Raw genomic sequence first — 19,218 nt, 5'->3', positions numbered from 1 at the left:
ATACTGAGGTTCCTCAGGAGGTCCTGGATAATCCTCTTATCATGACTACCACAAAACTGAGGCTGCTTTTGAGGCATAATCAGAAACTTAACCCGTACCATACGATACACTTACCCTTTGTACAGAATCCTGGTTTTCAGAATTGGGATGCCTCACGTATATTCTTGGTTTGGGAGATGGAGGGACTTTGAACGATAGGACAATTAATGAATCCAAACACGCCTAGACCTTTATCATACTCTGAGGCCCTCGAAAAGTTTCCAGTGATTGATCGCTCTAAATTTTCCTTCCTCCAGGCCCAATACTATGTAAGTAGAGTCTCTATCCTCATCCCGGCGGGTGACTGGGATACCCCCTTGGACAGTTCACTGCTGGGGCCACCCCCAACCTGGAGGGCGATATCCATATATGATAGATTCATTAAAACTCCTATGGAACACTCTTCTCTAAAAACTGGAATTGCACAGTGGTTAACCCATTTCCCCTCCCTGACTACTATTGAAAGCACTAAATTATTCGACTTCTACATTTCCAATTGCTAAATTCACTGAAATGTATCTCATTGCTCCTACATCTCTCCCGCTAGGGGGCATAAAATGGGGATTATGGAAAAATAGGATTTTAACTACCTACCGGTAAATCCTTTTCTCGTAGTCCGTAGAGGATGCTGGGGTCCATATTAGTACCATGGGGTATAGACGGGTCCACCAGGAGCCATTGGCACTTTAAGTGTTTAATAGTGTGGGCTGGCTCCTCCCTCTATGCCCCTCCTACCAGACTCAGTCTAGAAACTGTGCCCAAGGAGACGACATACTTCGAGAGAAGGAAATACACAGATAGTGGCGAGATTCACACAACAGGCAAATCGGGCTAACATGCCGGAAAACAACAGCTGAAGCAGTACTGAAAGTAAATAATGCAGAACTTACCTAGGAACCAGGCAGTACTGAACTACAAAACCAATGCAGGAAAACAAAGTGCTGGGTGGGCGCCCAGCATCCTCTACCGACTACGAGAAAAGGATTTACCAGTAGGTAATTAAAATCCTATTTTCTCTTACGTCCTAGAGCAGAACTGGCCAAACCGGTCCTCGAGATCTACCAACAGTTCATGTTTTCCAGGCCTCCTGGAGATCTGTAGAATTGTCAGTTAGGAATGACTGCATCACATCTTAATTAGTAAGGACTACACCTGTGCACCAGCTAGGTGGTCTGGAAAATGTGAACTGTTGGTAGATCTCGAGGACTGGTTTGGCCAGCCCTGTCCTAGAGGATGCTGGGGTCTATATTAGTACCATGGGGATGTACCAAAGCTCCCAGAACGGGAGGGAGAGCGCGGAGGCTCCTGCTTGACCAAACTTGAGGTCATCAGAGGCCAAAGTATCGAACTTGTAAAACTTACCAAACGTGTTTGAACCAGACCAAGTAGCTGCTCGGCAAAGCTGTACAGCTGAGACACCCCGGGCAGCCCGCCCAGGAAGAGCCCACCTTACATGTAGAGTGGGCCTTTACAGATTTTGGACACGGCAATCCTGCCATAGAATATGCATGCTGGATGGTGAACCTGATCCAGCGTGAAATCGACTGCTTAGAAGCAGGACACCCAATTTTCTTGGGATCATAGAGGACAAACAGAGAGTCAGATTTTCTATGTTGAGCCGTCCTCTTCACATACATTTTCAAAGCCCTCAAAACATCCTAGGCCTTTGAAGCAATTGAGGAGTCAGTAGCCACTGGCACCACAATAGGTTGGTTGATATAAAAAGCTAATACAACCTTAGGCAGGAACTGCGGACGAGTCATGTGTTCCGCCCTATCTTCATGGAAGATCAGATAGGGACTTTTACAAGACAAAGCCCCCAATTCCGACACCCGTCGAGCAGAAGCTAAGGCCAACAAAGTGACTGCCTTCCACATGAGAAACTTGATTTCAGCCTCCTGTAGAGGCTCAAACCAATCCGATTGCAGGAACTGCAACACCACATCAAGATCCCAGGGTGCCGTTGGCGCCACAAAGGGAGGCTGGATGTGCAGAACCCCTTTCAAAAAGGTCTGAACCTCAGGGAGGACAGCCAATTGTTTTTCGAAGAAAATGGACAAAGCTGAGACCTTGATGGAGCCCAATCTCAGGCCCATATCCACACCTGCTTGCAGGAAAAAGGAGAAAACGTCCAAGTTGAAACTCCACCACAGGAAATTTCTTGGATTCGCTCCAAGAAACATATTTTTTCCAAATTCGATGGTAATGTTTTGACGTTACCCCCTTCCTAGCCTGTATCAGGGTAGGAATAACCGCACTTGGGATACCCTTCCGAGCTAAGATCTGGCGCTCAACCGCCATGCCGTCAAACGTAGCCGTGGTAAGTCTTGATAAGCGAATTGCCCCTGCAGTAGCAGATCCTCCCGAAGAGGTAAGGGCCTTGGATCTTCCAACAGAAGATCCAGCAGATCCACGTACCAAACCCTCCTTGGCCAGTCCGGAGCAGTGAGGATTGCCAGAACCTTTGTTATTTTTACAAGTTGAAGAACTCTTGGTATCAGAGGAAGTGGAGGGAACACATACACTGACGTGAACACCCACGGTGTTACCAGTGCGTCCACCGCCACTGCCTGCGGGTCTCTCGACATGGAACAGTACCTCTGCAGCTTCTTGTTGAGACGGGAGGCCATCATGTCTATGTGAGGAACCCCCCACCAATCGGTTACCTCCTCGAACACCTCCGGATGGAGGCCCCACTCTCCTGGATAGAGATCGTGTCTGCTGAGGAAGTCTGCTTCCCAGTTGTCTACTCCCGGAATGAAGATTGCTGACATCGCCACCGCGTGTCTTTCTGCCCAAAGGATGACTCTGACATTGCAGCCCTGTGTCACGATCCGGGTATCTGGACGCCATTTCTTACCCATCAGATGCCTCCTAAGGCTGGCTCAGCGCTCCAGGACCGGATCCCATCTGTTATCCTAATGTTCACTTTCCTGCATCCTCTCCTGTCTCTCTGAGACGCTGTCACAGTAACGCCTTATTACATCTGGCATGGCGTCTCCCGCGGCCTCCGCCGCCGTCCCTGAGCTTCTGCATGCAGAGTGTCAGAGTGGCGATTACGTCAGCCGCGGCCTCCGCTGTGTCCGCGTGGTTGGATGTGCACTTGTCAGCCTGGCGTCTCCTGTCTCCAGTGGCCGGCGCCGCCATTACTGTTTTCATTACCACATGGATTACAAACCAAACTTCCCTCCAAGTGTCTGCATGGGCGCAGCCATCTTGGATTCTGTCAGCTGATCATTTCCTCCAATCTGTTGTCAGTATTGTTAATCTGCATAATTGCCTAGCCAATCCCTTCCTTGCTGCAGGTATAAATACACTGTGCCTGAGCAAGGAAGGCGTCAGTGCTTTGGTTGTCAAACCTAGTTCCTGTTTGTCTCTCTCCTGTGATTGTCTTCCAGGTTCCAGCTCCTGTCTCAAGACTTCCACCATAGAGACCCGCACCAGCATTCCACCTGCGGTGTAGCCTGACTCTCCAATCCATTGTGGATTCATCTGTTTCCAGCTACAACATTACCTGCTTCCAGCTCAGCTTCCAGCAGAGTACAGCTTCCCTTAAAGGGCCGGTGTCCTTTCTACACTTTACCACTCTCCACCGGTATTATTATTTCTCCGCTCTCAAGTTCTACATTTCAGTTCATATTTCATCGCTCCCAAGTTCATTTATTATTTAACTGGTTCCAGCCAGTATCCACTCCGTGCTAACAACAGTCTGGTTCCAGCCAGTATCCACAGCAGCTGTTTTACCTTCAGCAACCCAGCTTTTCCTGGAACACCAGCTGGCACAATCCTGGGTTATCTCCATTGCTACAGTCGGGCCTGGTAAGGACTTTCCATCTAGAAGATCATAAGAACTATCTCACACTACCAGTGCCCTGTGGCTCCTGCCATCCTGTAGTACCCAGGAACTGTATTTATTATTTGCTGACTTTTACGTTTTCTTTTACTGCTGCTGTGTTGCGGAGTTGTCATAATAAACATCATTGACTTTTATCTAAGTTGTCGTGGTCACGCCTTCGGGCAGTTATTATTCATGTTACTTACATGTCCAGGGGTCTGATACAACCTCCCAGGTTCCGGTACATCTCAGCCCCTACAACTGAGGCTGCCTCCCGTCAGCTCAGGCCCTCAGTTGTGACAGTAAGCACTGACCTAATGAATCCAGCCGGAGACCAGGATCAAGCGGCCAGGCCGATGCAAGAACTGGCAGCCCGACTAGAACATCAGGAGGCTGCACAGGGCCACATCATCCGCTGTCTACAGGATCTCTCTACTCGGCTGGATGGGATTCAGACAACTCTCCGTGGATCAGGCGCATCTGGTGCGTCAACCACAGTGACTCCAGCTATAACCCCACCCACCTTACCCATTTCTGCTCCACGTCTTCATCTTCCAACGCCAGCAAAATTTGACGGATCTCCAAGATTCTGCAGGGGATTTCTCAACCAGTGTGAGATTCAGTTTGAGCTACAACCTGGCAATTTTCCCAGTGACCGTACAAAAATTGCCTACATCATCTCTCTTCTCAGTGGCTCCGCCCTTGACTGGGCATCACCGTTATGGGAGAGGTCCGACACCCTGCTATCTTCTTACACTGCATTCGTGTCAACATTCAGGCGCATCTTCGACGAGCCAGGCCGGGTAACCTCAGCTTCATCCGAGATTCTCCGTTTACGCCAGGGGTCACCTACTGTAGGACAATATCTGATACAGTTCCAGATCCTGGCATCCGAACTGGCATGGAACGACGAGGCCCTGTATGCTGCATTCTGGCATGGCTTATCTGAGCTTATTAAAGATGAGTTAGCTACCAGAGACTTACCTTCTAAGTTAGATGAGCTAATCTCACTCTGCACGAAAGTTGATTTACGTTTCAGAGAGAGAGCAACTGAGCGTGGAAGATCATCTGCTCCAAAATCTTCTGCTCCTCCTCCTCGTCAACTGTCACCATCTAAAGATGAGCCCATGCAAATTGGCCGTTCCCGTTTAACTCCTGCTGAGCGCCGAAGACGTCTCTCTGAGTCTCTTTGTCTTTACTGTGCAGCTCCGTCTCACACCATCAATGCCTGTCCCGAACGTCCGGGAAAACTCCAAACCCTAGCTCGCCCAGGAGAGGGCCGGCTAGGAGTAATGATCTCCTCTCCATCTCCTCATGATTGTAATCTCCCAGTCTCGCTTCAAGTTGCTCAACGTTATCGGAACGTCATTGCTCTCCTTGATTCCGGAGCAGCTGGGAACTTTATTACTGAAGCCTATGTTAAACGGTGGTCCCTACCCACCGAGAGACTTCCTTCCTCCTTTTCCTTAACTGCCGTGGATGGCAGTAAAATTTTTGATACTGTTATTGCTCTAAGGACTCTACCAGTTCGTCTGAGAGTGGGAGTTCTTCATTCCGAACTTATTTCACTTTTAGTGATTCCAAGAGCCACACATCCTGTGGTCCTGGGCCTTCCATGGCTCCGTCTTCACAATCCTACAATTGATTGGACGACTACGCAAATCCTGGCATGGGGTTCCTCCTGTGCAGAGACATGTTTGTTTAAAGTATTGCCTGTCTGTTCTTCCTCCCCCAGGTCGTCTGATGTTCCACCTCCTCCATATCAAGATTTCACGGATGTGTTCAGTAAAGCTTCTGCTGATATCCTTCCTCCTCATAGAGAATGGGACTGCCCGATTGATCTCGTTCCAGGGAAGGTTCCACCTCGAGGCCGAACTTATCCGTTGTCTCTGCCTGAGACGCATTCTATGGAGGAATACATTAAAGAGAACCTAGCAAAGGGGTTCATTCGACCTTCTTCTTCCCCAGCCGGCGCAGGCTTCTTTTTTGTAAAAAAGAAAGATGGTGGTCTGCGGCCGTGCATCGACTACAGAGGTTTGAACGACATTACCATCAAGAACCGTTATCCTTTACCCCTGATTACTGAGCTCTTTGACAGAGTTAGCGGAGCTACCATCTTTACAAAGCTGGACTTGCGAGGTGCATACAATCTCATCCGGATCCGTGAGGGTGACGAGTGGAAGACCGCCTTTAACACCCGTGACGGACATTATGAGTACCTCGTCATGCCTTTCGGATTGAGCAATGCTCCAGCTGTCTTCCAGCATTTTGTCAATGAGATTTTCAGAGACATTCTATACCGTCATGTCGTGGTCTATCTAGACGATATCCTCATTTTTGCCAACGATTTAGAGGAACATCGTTTTTGGGTTAAAGAGGTTCTGTCCCGTCTCCGTGTCAATCATCTCTATTGCAAATTAGAAAAATGCGTCTTTGAAGTCAAGTCCATTCCGTTTCTAGGGTACATTGTGTCCGGTTCCGGACTAGAGATGGATCCTGAGAAACTACAAGCAATTCAGAATTGGCCGGTACCCTTAACCCTCAAAGGGGTCCAGAGGTTCTTAGGGTTCGCCAATTATTACCGAAAGTTTATACGAGACTTTTCCACCATTGTGGCGCCTATTACTGCTTTCACCAAGAAGGGTGCTAACCCGTCCAAGTGGTCTGAAGAAGCCATGCAAGCTTTTCATCTTTTAAAACAGAGGTTCATCTCTGCGCCTGTCCTGAAACAGCCTGACATCGACTCTCCTTTCATCCTAGAGGTGGATGCCTCCTCCGTTGGAGTAGGAGCGGTGTTATCTCAGAGGGCTAAAGATGGCCATTTACATCCTTGCAGTTTCTTCTCCCGGAAGTTCTCCCCAGCTGAGCGCAACTATGCCATTGGCGACCAGGAGTTGCTAGCCATCAAGCTCGCTCTAGAAGAGTGGAGGTATCTGTTGGAGGGAGCTTCTCATTTAATCACCATACTTACAGACCACAAGAACCTTTTATACCTGAAGGGCGCACAATGTCTCAACCCTCGTCAGGCCAGATGGGCACTTTTCTTTTCCAGGTTCGACTTTAAACTCCAGTTCTGTCCGGGCTCTCAGAATCGCAAGGCCGATGCCCTTTCCCGCTCATGGGAGCAAGAAAATGAGTCAGAGTCTTCAGACAAGCATCCTATTATAAATCCGTTGGCATTCTCCACGGTAGGGATGGACTCTACGCCCCCATCAGGGAAAAGTTTTGTGAAGCCGATGCTAAGGAAGAAGCTCATGCATTGGGCCCATGCTTCCCGTTTTGCCGGACATACAGGTATCCAAAAAACCCTGGAGTTTATCTCTAGGTCCTATTGGTGGCCAACTCTGAAAAAGGATGTCTTGGAGTTTATTGCATCTTGCCCAAAGTGTGCCCAACATAAAGTATCCCGCCAGTCGCCTGCGGGGCAACTGGTTCCACTATCCGTTCCCCGTCGACCATGGACCCACTTGTCGATGGATTTCATTACAGACTTACCCATGTGCAACAAGTTCAATACCATCTGGGTGGTAGTTGACCGGTTCACCAAGATGGCACACTTCATTCCTCTCACCGGTCTTCCGTCAGCTTCCAAGTTGGCTCAAGTATTCATACAAGAGATCTTCCGACTCCACGGTCTTCCTGAAGAAATTATCTCAGATCGAGGAGTTCAATTCACAGCCAAATTCTGGCGAAGTTTATGTCAAGTCCTCCAAGTCAAGCTAAAGTTTTCCACGGCTTACCATCCTCAGACCAATGGTCAAACCGAGAGGGTGAATCAGGACTTGGAGGCCTTCCTCCGCATCTATGTGTCCTCCTCTCAAGATGACTGGGTTCAATTACTTCCCTGGGCCGAGTTCTGTCATAACAACCAGTATCATTCTTCATCTGCTTCAACACCATTCTTCACTAACTTTGGATTCCACCCTAAAGTTCCTGAGTTCCAACCGCTTCCAGCAACTTCTGTTCCCGCAGTGGATATCACCTTGCATCAGTTTGCCAATATCTGGAAGAGCGTACGATCAGCTCTGCTCAAGGCATCGTTCAGGTACAAGAAGTTTGCGGATAAGAAGCGTCGAGCAGTTCCTGCTCTCAAGGTGGGTGATCGGGTATGGTTATCCACGAAGAATTTGAGGTTAAGAGTTCCCAGTATGAAGTTTGCACCTCGCTATATCGGTCCTTTCAAGATTGAACAAGTCATCAATCCTGTTGCTTACAGACTCCAGTTGCCTCCCTTCTTAAAAATACCCAGGACATTCCATGTTTCCCTGTTGAAACCGCTGATCTTGAATCGGTTTCATTCCTCACTTCCTCCAACTCCGAAAGTCCAAACTCAACGAGGCGTTGAGTATGAAGTGGCCAAGATCCTGGACTCACGTCACCGTTACGGTCAACTACAATATCTTATTGACTGGAAGGGTTATGGTCCTGAGGAACGTTCATGGACCAATGCTTCTGATGTCCATGCTCCTGCCTTGGTCCGGAGATTCCATTCCAAGTTTCCTCAAAAGCCAAAGAAGTGTCCTGGGGCCACTCCTAAAGGACAGGGGGTGCTGTCACGATCCGGGTATCTGGACGCCATTTCTTACCCATCAGATGCCTCCTAAGGCTGGCTCAGCGCTCCAGGACCGGATCCCATCTGTTATCCTAATGTTCACATTCCTGCATCCTCTCCTGTCTCTCTGAGACGCTGTCACAGTAACGCCTTATTACATCTGGCATGGCGTCTCCCGCGGCCTCCGCCGCAGTCCCTGAGCTTCTGCATGCAGAGTGTCAGAGTGGCGATTACGTCAGCCGCGGCCTCCGCTGTGTCCGCGTGGTTGGATGTGCACTTGTCAGCCTGGCGTCTCCTGTCTCCAGTGGCCGGCGCCGCCATTACTGTTTTCATTACCACATGGATTACAAACCAAACTTCCCTCCAAGTGTCTGCATGGGCGCAGCCATCTTGGATTCTGTCAGCTGATCATTTCCTCCAATCTGTTGTCAGTATTGTTAATCTGCATAATTGCCTAGCCAATCCCTTCCTTGCTGCAGGTATAAATACACTGTGCCTGAGCAAGGAAGGCGTCAGTGCTTTGGTTGTCAAACCTAGTTCCTGTTTGTCTCTCTCCTGTGATTGTCTTCCAGGTTCCAGCTCCTGTCTCAAGACTTCCACCATAGAGACCCGCACCAGCATTCCACCTGCGGTGTAGCCTGACTCTCCAATCCATTGTGGATTCATCTGTTTCCAGCTACAACATTACCTGCTTCCAGCTCAGCTTCCAGCAGAGTACAGCTTCCCTTAAAGGGCCGGTGTCCTTTCTACACTTTACCACTCTCCACCGGTATTATTATTTCTCCGCTCTCAAGTTCTACATTTCAGTTCATATTTCATCGCTCCCAAGTTCATTTATTATTTAACTGGTTCCAGCCAGTATCCACTCCGTGCTAACAACAGTCTGGTTCCAGCCAGTATCCACAGCAGCTGTTTTACCTTCAGCAACCCAGCTTTTCCTGGAACACCAGCTGGCACAATCCTGGGTTATCTCCATTGCTACAGTCGGGCCTGGTAAGGACTTTCCATCTAGAAGATCATAAGAACTATCTCACACTACCAGTGCCCTGTGGCTCCTGCCATCCTGTAGTACCCAGGAACTGTATTTATTATTTGCTGACTTTTACGTTTTCTTTTACTGCTGCTGTGTTGCGGAGTTGTCATAATAAACATCATTGACTTTTATCTAAGTTGTCGTGGTCACGCCTTCGGGCAGTTATTATTCATGTTACTTACATGTCCAGGGGTCTGATACAACCTCCCAGGTTCCGGTACATCTCAGCCCCTACAACTGAGGCTGCCTCCCGTCAGCTCAGGCCCTCAGTTGTGACACCCTGCTCTTCGTTCTGCCTTGTCGGTTTATGTAGGCCACTGTGGTCATGTTGTCAGACTGCACCTGAACAGCCCAATCCTGTAAAAGGTGTGCTGCTTGCAGAAGGCCGTTGTATACGGCCCTTAGCTCCAGGATGTTTATTGGGAGAAGGGATTCTTGATTCGACCACCTTCCTTGGAAGGTTTCCCCCTGAGCGACTGCTCCCCAACCTCTTAGACTTGCATCTGTGGTGAGAAGGATCCATTCCTGAACTCCGTACCTTCGGCCTTCCAGAAGGTGTGGTAGTTGTAGCCACCAGAGGAGCGAAATCCTGGCTTTTGGTGACAGACGTATCTTCTGGTGCATATGTAGGTGAGGATTGAGCATGAAACCTTCCGTACTGCAGAGCCTCGTAGGAGGCAACCATCTTCCCCAGAAGGCGGATGCACTGATGAACCGATACCCGAGTAGGCTTCAAGACATCCTGGACCATTGTACCAACGGTAGAAACACCCTCTGCACTTCCGTGTCTAGGATCATCCCCAGCCTCCTTGTCGGCTCCAGATGAGACTTTGGAAGGTTCAGTATCCAACCGTGCTCCTTGAGCAGTTGTGTCGTGAGAGCAATGGATCTTAGCAACTTCTCCCTGGACGACGCCTTGATCGGGAGATTGTCCAGATACGGAATCATGTTCACCCCTTGCTTGCGGAGAACCATCATCTCTGCCATCACCTTGGGGAAGACCCTCGTGCCGTGGAGAGACCGAACGGTAGCGCCTGAAACTGATAGTGATCATCTAACAGTGCAAACTTGAGATATGCCTGATGCGGTGACCAAATGGGAATGTGGAGGTACACATCCTTGATGTCCAGGGACACCAGGAACTCCCCCATCGTCAGTCCTGAGATGACAGCTCTCAGGGACTTCATCTTGAATTTGCACTCCCTGAGATAAGGGTTCAAAGATTTTAAAGTTCAGAATTGGCCGTACCGAACCATCCGGCTTTGGTACCACGAAAAGGTTTGAATAGTAACCCTTGTTCCACTGATGAGGCGGAACTGGAACAATGACCCCGGACACTACCAATTTTCGGATAGCTTCCAGAAGAATTGTTCTGTCTGCCGGCAGAGCTGGCAAGCCTGATTTGAAGAAACGGTGAGGTGGGAGAGTTTGAAACTCCAGCCTGTACCCCCTGGACACTATATCAAGTACCCAAGGGTCCAGGCCAGACGATATCCAGATGTGGCTGAAATGCCGGCGTCTTGCTCCCACCTGACCTTCCTCCAGGCTGTGCTGTCCACCGTCATGCGGAGGACTTTGAGGTACCAGAAGTAGGCTTCTGGTCTTGGGAACCTGTGGGAGCAGGCTTTTTTCCTTTAGCACGACCACCTCTGAAGAAGGTGCGAGAAGGCTTGTTCTTTCTAGGCCTCGCGGGCCGAAAGGACTGTGACGTGGCTGGTGTAAAAGGCTTCTTCGTAGCCGGTGCAGCTGAGGGGAGAAAAGGAGACGTACCCGCAGTAGCCTTGGCAATCCACGCATCCAGCGCATCCCCAAAGAGAGCCTGACCTGTATAGGGTAGGCCCTCCACACTTTTCCTGGATTCCACGTCCGCAGACCATTGGCGCAGCCAGAGACTGCTGCGAGCCGAGACAGACATGGAGGAGATCCCCGCAGCCATGGAACCCAGGTCCTTCATGGAATCTACCAGGAACCCTGCAGAATCCAGAATATTACGTAAAAATAAATCAACGTCACCTTCATCCATCGTAGTCAAGTCCTCCTGCAGAGTGATTGACCACCTGGCTATAGCTTTAGAAATCCATGCACAGGCAATATTAGGCTGCAGTATAGCCCCTGAGGCCATGTAAATGGATTTGAGCGTAGCATCTACCTTGCAATCTGCTGAGTCACTTCAACGCGATAGATCCCAGGACTGGTAAAACCACCTGTTTTGACAGCCTGGAGACAGAGGCGTCAACTATCGGCGGAGACTTTTTTCTATCTTCATCTGGGAAATGAAAAGCAACCAAGACCCTCTTAGGGATCTCGATTTTTTTCTCCGGATTTTCCCAGGCTTTTTCAAAGATAGCATTTAATTCCTTAGATGCTGGGAAGTTGAGAGGGGCCTTTTTACTGTCTGTGAAAAAGGCCTCCTTAACCTGCTCAGGAGTTGTGTCAGAAATGTGCAACACATCCCATACGGCCTCAATCATCAACTGCACCCCCTCTGCAAGTGATGCCGTCCCACTCGACACATCCCCGTCACTGTCTGCAGTCTCAGAATCAGTGTCTGCGTCATCCTGCATAATCTTGGCAAGTGCACGTTTGTGAGAATGTAGCGCAGGAGACCCCGAGGGAGCAGTATCAGACTATACAACCATAGAGGATTGCAATACCTGTGTTGCATGCTCAGTTCTTGCAACCCTTTCAGAAAACTGAGAAATAGTCCCCCTAAGAGAGGCTAACCACTCCGGTTCTCTAGCTGGGATCTGCGCTACAACAGTGCAATCCTGATTACATGGGATGGGATCTTCCTGAGAAGATAAATCCTCTGCAGCATATGAAACAGAGTCTCTAGACATGTTTGCTAATACACATCACTCACCCCACATATACACAGGGTACTGGGCAGACAGAGTTTCCCCCCCCCCCCCCAAGAATGGCAGAGACACAGAGATTGGAGCCAACCCACACACAGCGCTATTACATGTATAGGGAGACCCTGAACCAGCGCTGACTGTGTCCTTTAATAGGTGACACAGCCTTTACACAGCCCCCCCCCACTTCTACAACCCCCTGGTACCGTACAGATAGCTGGAGTTGCACTGGAGGGACTGATCTTCCACTTGCATCCGACTGCAGGCAGGAAAATGGCGCTGAACGCTGCTGGGTCCGCTCTGAGAAGCTCCGCCCCCTTAATGGCGCTGTCTTTCCCCTCTTCAAGATTATACTGGCCTGAGGTTTTTGTGTGCTGGCTGAGATCCGCAGACCCCGACAGGCTGAAATGGTCAGTGTAGGGTCAGGTGCTGGCTCAAGGCGCCCCACCTATGTACCGCTGAGCCGTCTGGGAGCGCCTTACCCGTAGCCGTCATCTTCACAACGACCCCCCGCTTGTTAGGGGAGACGGTGACTCACTCGCCACACTTCAGCTCTGCAAGGGGGTGGCGGCATGCTGCTGGGGTGAGCGTTCCCCTGTGGCAGGGAGCGATCTATCCCCTCTGGAGCTCAATGTCCAGTCAGCAGAGACAATGGCTCAGACCCCGCAGGGCGGACACTGCTACCCCCTCAGTCCCTCGATGCAGGGAGGCTGTTGCCAGCAGCCTCCCTGTAAAATAAAAAACTCTAAGAAAACTTTTATTAAGAAAGCTCTGTAAGAGCTCCCCTAGCTGTGACCGGCTCCTCCGGGCACATTTTCTAAACTGAGTCTGGTAGGAGGGGCATAGAGGGAGGAGCCAGCCCACACTATTAAACTCTTAAAGTGCAAATGGCTCCTCGTGGACCCGTCTATACCCCATGGTACTAATATGGATCCCAGCATCCTCGTGGACGTTAGAGAAATCATGCCTGTCTTAAATGTAATCAGACTCAGGCTTTTTTGTTTCATTGTCTGGGGCTTGCCCTTTCATTCAAAGATTCTGGCAATTGGTTTGGCGTTTCACGATAGATAACTTGGTCAATTATGCACCTCTTACGCCAGAATGGGCATTATTTGGCATATCACCTACTGAATCTACAGTTTCCAGAGGGGTCAGGAAATTGCTTCTAGCAGTATCTTCGGCAGCCCGCAATACGATTCTACAATTATGGACCCAAAACACAGCACCTAACCTTCTAATTTTTCAGGATAAACTGTTCTTTATTTTCCATATGGACTAGTTGGAAACCTCTCTACAGAAAGAGGATGAACGGAAACGTTTTTTTTTTCAACTTGGGAGAGTTATATTGAAACATTGCCTACTCCCACTAAGGACTCAATAGCTAAATGTTTTAATAAAACATTGTGGTACGAAACCTGTATGCTCTTGCAAGTTCCTCCAATATCCTATTGAATGATTTATTGCTCATTGTAATCTAGAGATTATTGTTAGTGATCAGCGTAAACCAATATGTGATGAAAATTTTGTGTTGTTGTGCAATACTCAAAAACTTCAATAAAAGTAAAAAAAAAAAAAAAAAGTTGTCTTGATCACCTGGTCAAACAGGTACTTATTGATAATGCTGATATTATCTTAGACCGCAAAGCTATACCTCTAAATACACTTTTACAGTGGGGCCGCTAGACTGAATGCACGTGCTACGAACTTTGTACGCTATTTGCGTACAGAGTCCTGCACGTGGTACGCACTTGGCGTACACACGCCGCACTGAGTGCACAGAGAACACACAGCAGGTGCACACACAATTGATAACCTTTAAACCTTGTTAATGATACAATGTAATGATATGATCATACTTTAAACCCTTCGCAGCAAAGTACTGCAACAATGTTATATCTTAAACCTTAAGTAGCGCTGACGGTATAAAGTACCCGCAGTGCGTACACCTTATCAATACCTATACACCTTATACAGATAAATACACTTTAAACCCCCTTGCAGGAAAGTGAAGACACCACACCGATTTGTAGTTGAAACCACCGGGTTCTAAGGCCACAGTGGATTGATTCCAAAAGGTAAAACAATACAATTTATACACTACAGGCTAACAAGTAAATCTAAACAGAATAATGGCTACAGAGAATGTACATACGTGAGAATGTTCGCAAGCGCAACCCGGCTCGGTCCTCCGCTGGTCATACAGATAGCGTTCAGAGTCTTCTGACCGGCTAGGCAACAATGGTCTTTTTATACACAACATGCATACACAATACAATGGTCACTGTAATCTCATTGTCCATTGGACACAGGGATGTGTCTTTACATTACAGAAGAGGTCATAGGTGGATTTGAATAGGTGGGCGATGCCTTTCCCCAACTGCTCTTGTGGGTGGTATCCTCTGGATTCCCGCCGCATACATAAAATACAGTAAATACAGTTAAAGTTCATATTCTACTTTTGTACATAACTATACGCAGGAATAAGCGATCTTTCTCTAACCAACACCGGAATGTTACCCTCAAAATATCCTACAGCTGGATACTAGACATCACCTTCCAACCTTTATCTGACCCTTCCTATCATGCAAAGGCGAATCTCTTAGTCTAAGGAACTGTTTAAACTATTAATACTCGCTGACATGGTCTAGGGGAACTATATCTAAAATGTACACTGTTTGGGTTAAATATGTAATGTTCTAATAACCCGCTACGCGCTCACAAACTCCGCCGTAAATACCCATATCACGTGCATGATCGTCGGAGCGATCCTACGCAAATTGCGGATATGTGCACGCATGGCGGACTGAGTGCACGAGCAGCGGGCATGTGCATGGGGTTAGTACAAGGCATATGCATTACGATATTTTTCGACTTTGACAGTATCCATGATGCAATACCATCAGGAAGGCATCTGATTGGCTCTTAATTTATTCTGCAGCAGGGCAACAATCCCAAACATACAGCCAATGTCATTAAGAACTACTGTATCGTAAACATAAAGAAAAACCCCACAGAGCCCTGATCGCAACATCGAGTCTGTCCAGGATTACATGAAGAGACAGAAGGATATGAGCAAACCTGTTGGTTAGTTCTCCAAGATGTTTGGAACAACCTCCCTGCTGAGTTCCTTCAAAACCTGTGGGCAAGTGTACCTAGGAGAATTGATGCTGTTTTGAAGGCAAAGGGTGGTCACACCAAATATTGATTTAATTTAGATTTCTCTTCCGTTCATTCACTTTGCATTTTGTTAATTGATAAAAATAGAATATTAACATTTACATTTTTGAAAGCATTCTTAGTTTGCAGCATTTTTTCCACACCTGCCTGAAACTTTTGCACACAGTAGTACTGTATATAAAATAGGCAAGGTCACTGACAGGAGTCCTGGATCGTTACAAAAAAAGGGGAAATAAGACCATATCTCTCAACATATTGTCGCAAATGATCACATACTTATTAGTGAATTCACATGGACTGTGTAGACCTAAATTTTTAAGGCATATCTAATAAAATTTGTAATTTTAAGATTATTTAATTAATACACAGTAATTAATTTTGTTACCTCAGATAAGAGTGCTCCCTACCAGGGTTATCTTGTCTTCTTTGTAGTCTTCTTTATGAGGAGTCCTGGATCACCAGGGGTGTGCTGCAGGTTGGGATGCTTCTATCAAAGACTTTACTTCCAGGATTCTGCTGCAGGACCTTCTCTAGCTGAATATGCGCTCCAGAGGCCAGGAGACAGGAACCCCCCGGCAGCAGTCTCTTGGCCTGTTTTGTTAGGGTGTAGTATGGTATGCCGGCGGCCGGGCTCCCGGCAACCAGCATACCGGCGCCGGGAACCCGACCGCCGGTATACAGACAGCGTGGCAAGCGTAAATGAGCCCCTTGCGGGCGCGGTGGCGCCATATGCGCGCCACGCTATTTATTCTCCCTCCAGGGGGGTTGTAGATCCCCAAGAGGGAAAAAAAGTGTCGGTATGCCGGCTGTCGGGATTCCGGCGCCGGTATACTGTGCGCCGGGATCCCAACAGCCGGCAAACTGAAGACCACCCGTTTTGTTACAATTACCCACTAGAAATATTGGCTGTCTTTATGTTGAAAGAGGTTAGGTTATTGTAGCTCCAGAACAACATATACCGCTTTCACATCTCCAATGCCAGATCCCACCCGGGAATTGGAAACGGGTCCTTCCCGGGTGGGATCCGGCATTGAAAGCTGCTTGCTGGCTTCCCGAGACGGCAATTTGCCGAGTCAGTTACCAAGCGGCTGGGGGCGTAGCCGGCAGAGGGGGTGGAGGCAGCGCTGGGAGATGAGCTCATCTCCGCGCCACCCTATCCCTATGCTGTGAATGGGTACCAGGTCACATTGACCTGGCAACCCATCCACACTGCGCCTGACCCAGTATTCAACCCGGGAATAACCCGGGTTGAATTACCGGGTCAGGCGACCCGGGAATTCGGACATGGCCCTTTCCCACCGCACACTGACCCGTGTCGACCCGGCAACATGCCGGGTCAATACCGGGTTATTTGTGCGATGTGAAAGGGGTAATAGTGTATTGTGACTTTCCCCGTGTATAATGCAGAGTCTCAATTAATGAACAAAAACCCCCTTTTAAGCTATTCCTCCATTACCATGTTTATACATTAGCAAACCAATAATGGATTTTCTTTTGTAAGATGTGTTATTAATGGCGCTCTAGCATATAGAGGCTTGAAAATCCTTTACCCTCAATGGGGTTCTAACAAAATATACATTTATTATCTAGTGTGATATTGTTAGGATCAAGGGCATAGCTACCATAGGTGCAGGGAGTGCAGCTGCTTTGGGGCCCAGATCTGAAAGGGGCCACCTTCCCTGTCACTGTTATGTGTTATATACAGTTTTCACCTGAGATGCAGTTTTAAAGATCCCGCTACATGAGAAGAACTGATGTTCAGAGGGTATTATATCTATATATATTTATTTATTTCTCACAAGGATGTGGGTACACCTGTTTTATTAATATTCACCGTCGGTGAGGTTTGATCTCATGAGTGTATGAGGAATCACTGTTTTTAAGAGAAATCAGTATTCATTTGGAGCACGTGGTGAAGTACGCCCTTGCAATATTGGATCCCTGTTTTCCTTTTACTCCACATATTGGATGAATCTGAGGTGCGGAGAAAGGAACGACAGGAATCAAAGACCATGCTATACGTTTGAATAGATCATCTATTTGGTACGCATACAAATGTTTTATTGATTGATTAATATCGTCTGCACGAAACGCGCTGGGTCCTACCATCTTTATATATTGAACTTTTTGGCTTCTTGAAAATAGAGTCATACCTGAGGACTTTCTAGCAGCCCCCCCTTGTGTTAAACGGGAGTGCTGTATGTTTATGTAAACTGCTTTGATATAAGGATTATGTACAAATCTGTTGTCTTGTAGGTAGAAGCGCTTTTTATACTATAATATATATGTGTGTATATAAATACACACACACACACACACGTAAGTAATAAGGACCAAAAACCTAAACTGCCACCTGTCTCTATGGAATCTCCTAATCTGTCACCTCTCCTACATAAATATAGTCAGGGTCTCACAAACACACGCACACACTTGTATAAGACAGACTGGGATGCTGTACCTCTCAGTCATGGTTGTGTCTATTTTCATTGGAGCAGCTCCCTTATCTTCAGCCTGTTGTAGCCCCACCCACTGCTCGAGTCAGACGAGTATGTGGTGAGCTTCACCAATCCGGGCTCAGAACATGGTCCTCTAACCCCCACAGACTCATCATCACCATAGCAGCAGCAGCGAGTGTGTGCTGCTGCTGCTCTGTATACTAGACAGGTCAGTGAACTCCGTGGCGGCGGCTGCTGCTCTGCTCTCATTTAGTTCTGCTGACTGTATGGGGGCTCCATGGGTGTGGGGGGCCCTGGACAACCACCCCTGTTACCCTTGCTATAGTCCGGCCATGCATATGGGAATCTACCAGGACATTCTAGGTGAGACATGAGAATATTATAGTCAGTTGGCATTTGGGGACGTAGTTATGTGACCAGCGGTCAGGATTACCAACCCCCACATCCCACCCGATTCGAATGCCGACTAACAGGGACTATCCCCACTTGTGAGTGTCCACGACACCCACAGAGTGGGAATAGAACCTGTGGCCAGCGCAGCTAGCCACAGAGCCCGCAAGGGCCGTTGCTGCACTCCCCTTCCCCCACCGGCATTCTGCAACCGGGATCCCGGCGTCAGTAAGCCATACCCAACCCGGTATTTGCGTGGTTCAGGCTGTCTATTCTGTTTTTATTGTTTCTCATCCACGTATCTAAGAAATTAGAGACAATGTAGAAAAAAAATATGTCCTACTCAGATCAGCACCACAGTTACCCTAAAATCACTAATATAATTGTCAAGAAAATGAGTATTGATCAGTGCAACAGAATAAGAAAACCGCAATAAGATCCACACAAGAGATATCCTCTAATCTTATGTTGAGGATATACCTTCCACCAATGCATGCAGATGGTTATTTACAATGTGTTGTCTATAAAACGGTGATGTCCAAATACCAAAGTATTTGCCTTTTTTTTAATCATTTATATTAATATAACTTTCATCCACAATATTTAAAGTATAAATGCCTCCTATCTGCTCATTGAAATTGCTTTCCTCCTATGTGAGTTTTGTGGTGTTTATTAATAGCCGATTTCTGTGTAAAACATTTCCCACACTCAGAACACGTAAATTGTTTCTCACCTGTGTGACTTCTCTCATGTATAACAAGACTTGATTTCAATCTAAAACATTTCCCACACTCAGAGCATGGAAATGGTTTCTCACCTGTGTGACTGCTCTCATGCCTAACAAGAACAGATTTCTGTGCAAAACATTTCCCACACTCAGA

The 19,218-nt window shown here is 47.8% G+C and overlaps 1 protein-coding gene across 1 annotated transcript in view; it reads right to left on the bottom strand.

Moving 5' to 3' along the window:
- Window positions 1-19,218, bottom strand: part of LOC135057195 (uncharacterized) — a 166,218-nt gene that overhangs the window by 95,181 nt on the left and 51,819 nt on the right. Inside the window, exon 9 of the mRNA XM_063963091.1 lies at window positions 18,969-19,218. This exon is cut by the window's right edge and continues 986 nt beyond it. Coding sequence (XP_063819161.1) covers window positions 18,969-19,218 — 250 coding nt within the window. The remainder of the gene's footprint in view (window positions 1-18,968) is intronic.

Source organism: Pseudophryne corroboree, chromosome 3, assembly GCF_028390025.1.
Source record: "Pseudophryne corroboree isolate aPseCor3 chromosome 3, aPseCor3.hap2, whole genome shotgun sequence".
In the NCBI taxonomy this organism is placed as follows: Eukaryota; Metazoa; Chordata; class Amphibia; order Anura; family Myobatrachidae; genus Pseudophryne; species Pseudophryne corroboree.
Note: the sequence above shows the minus strand (reverse complement) of the source record. Positions and strands in the feature narration are given on the sequence as shown.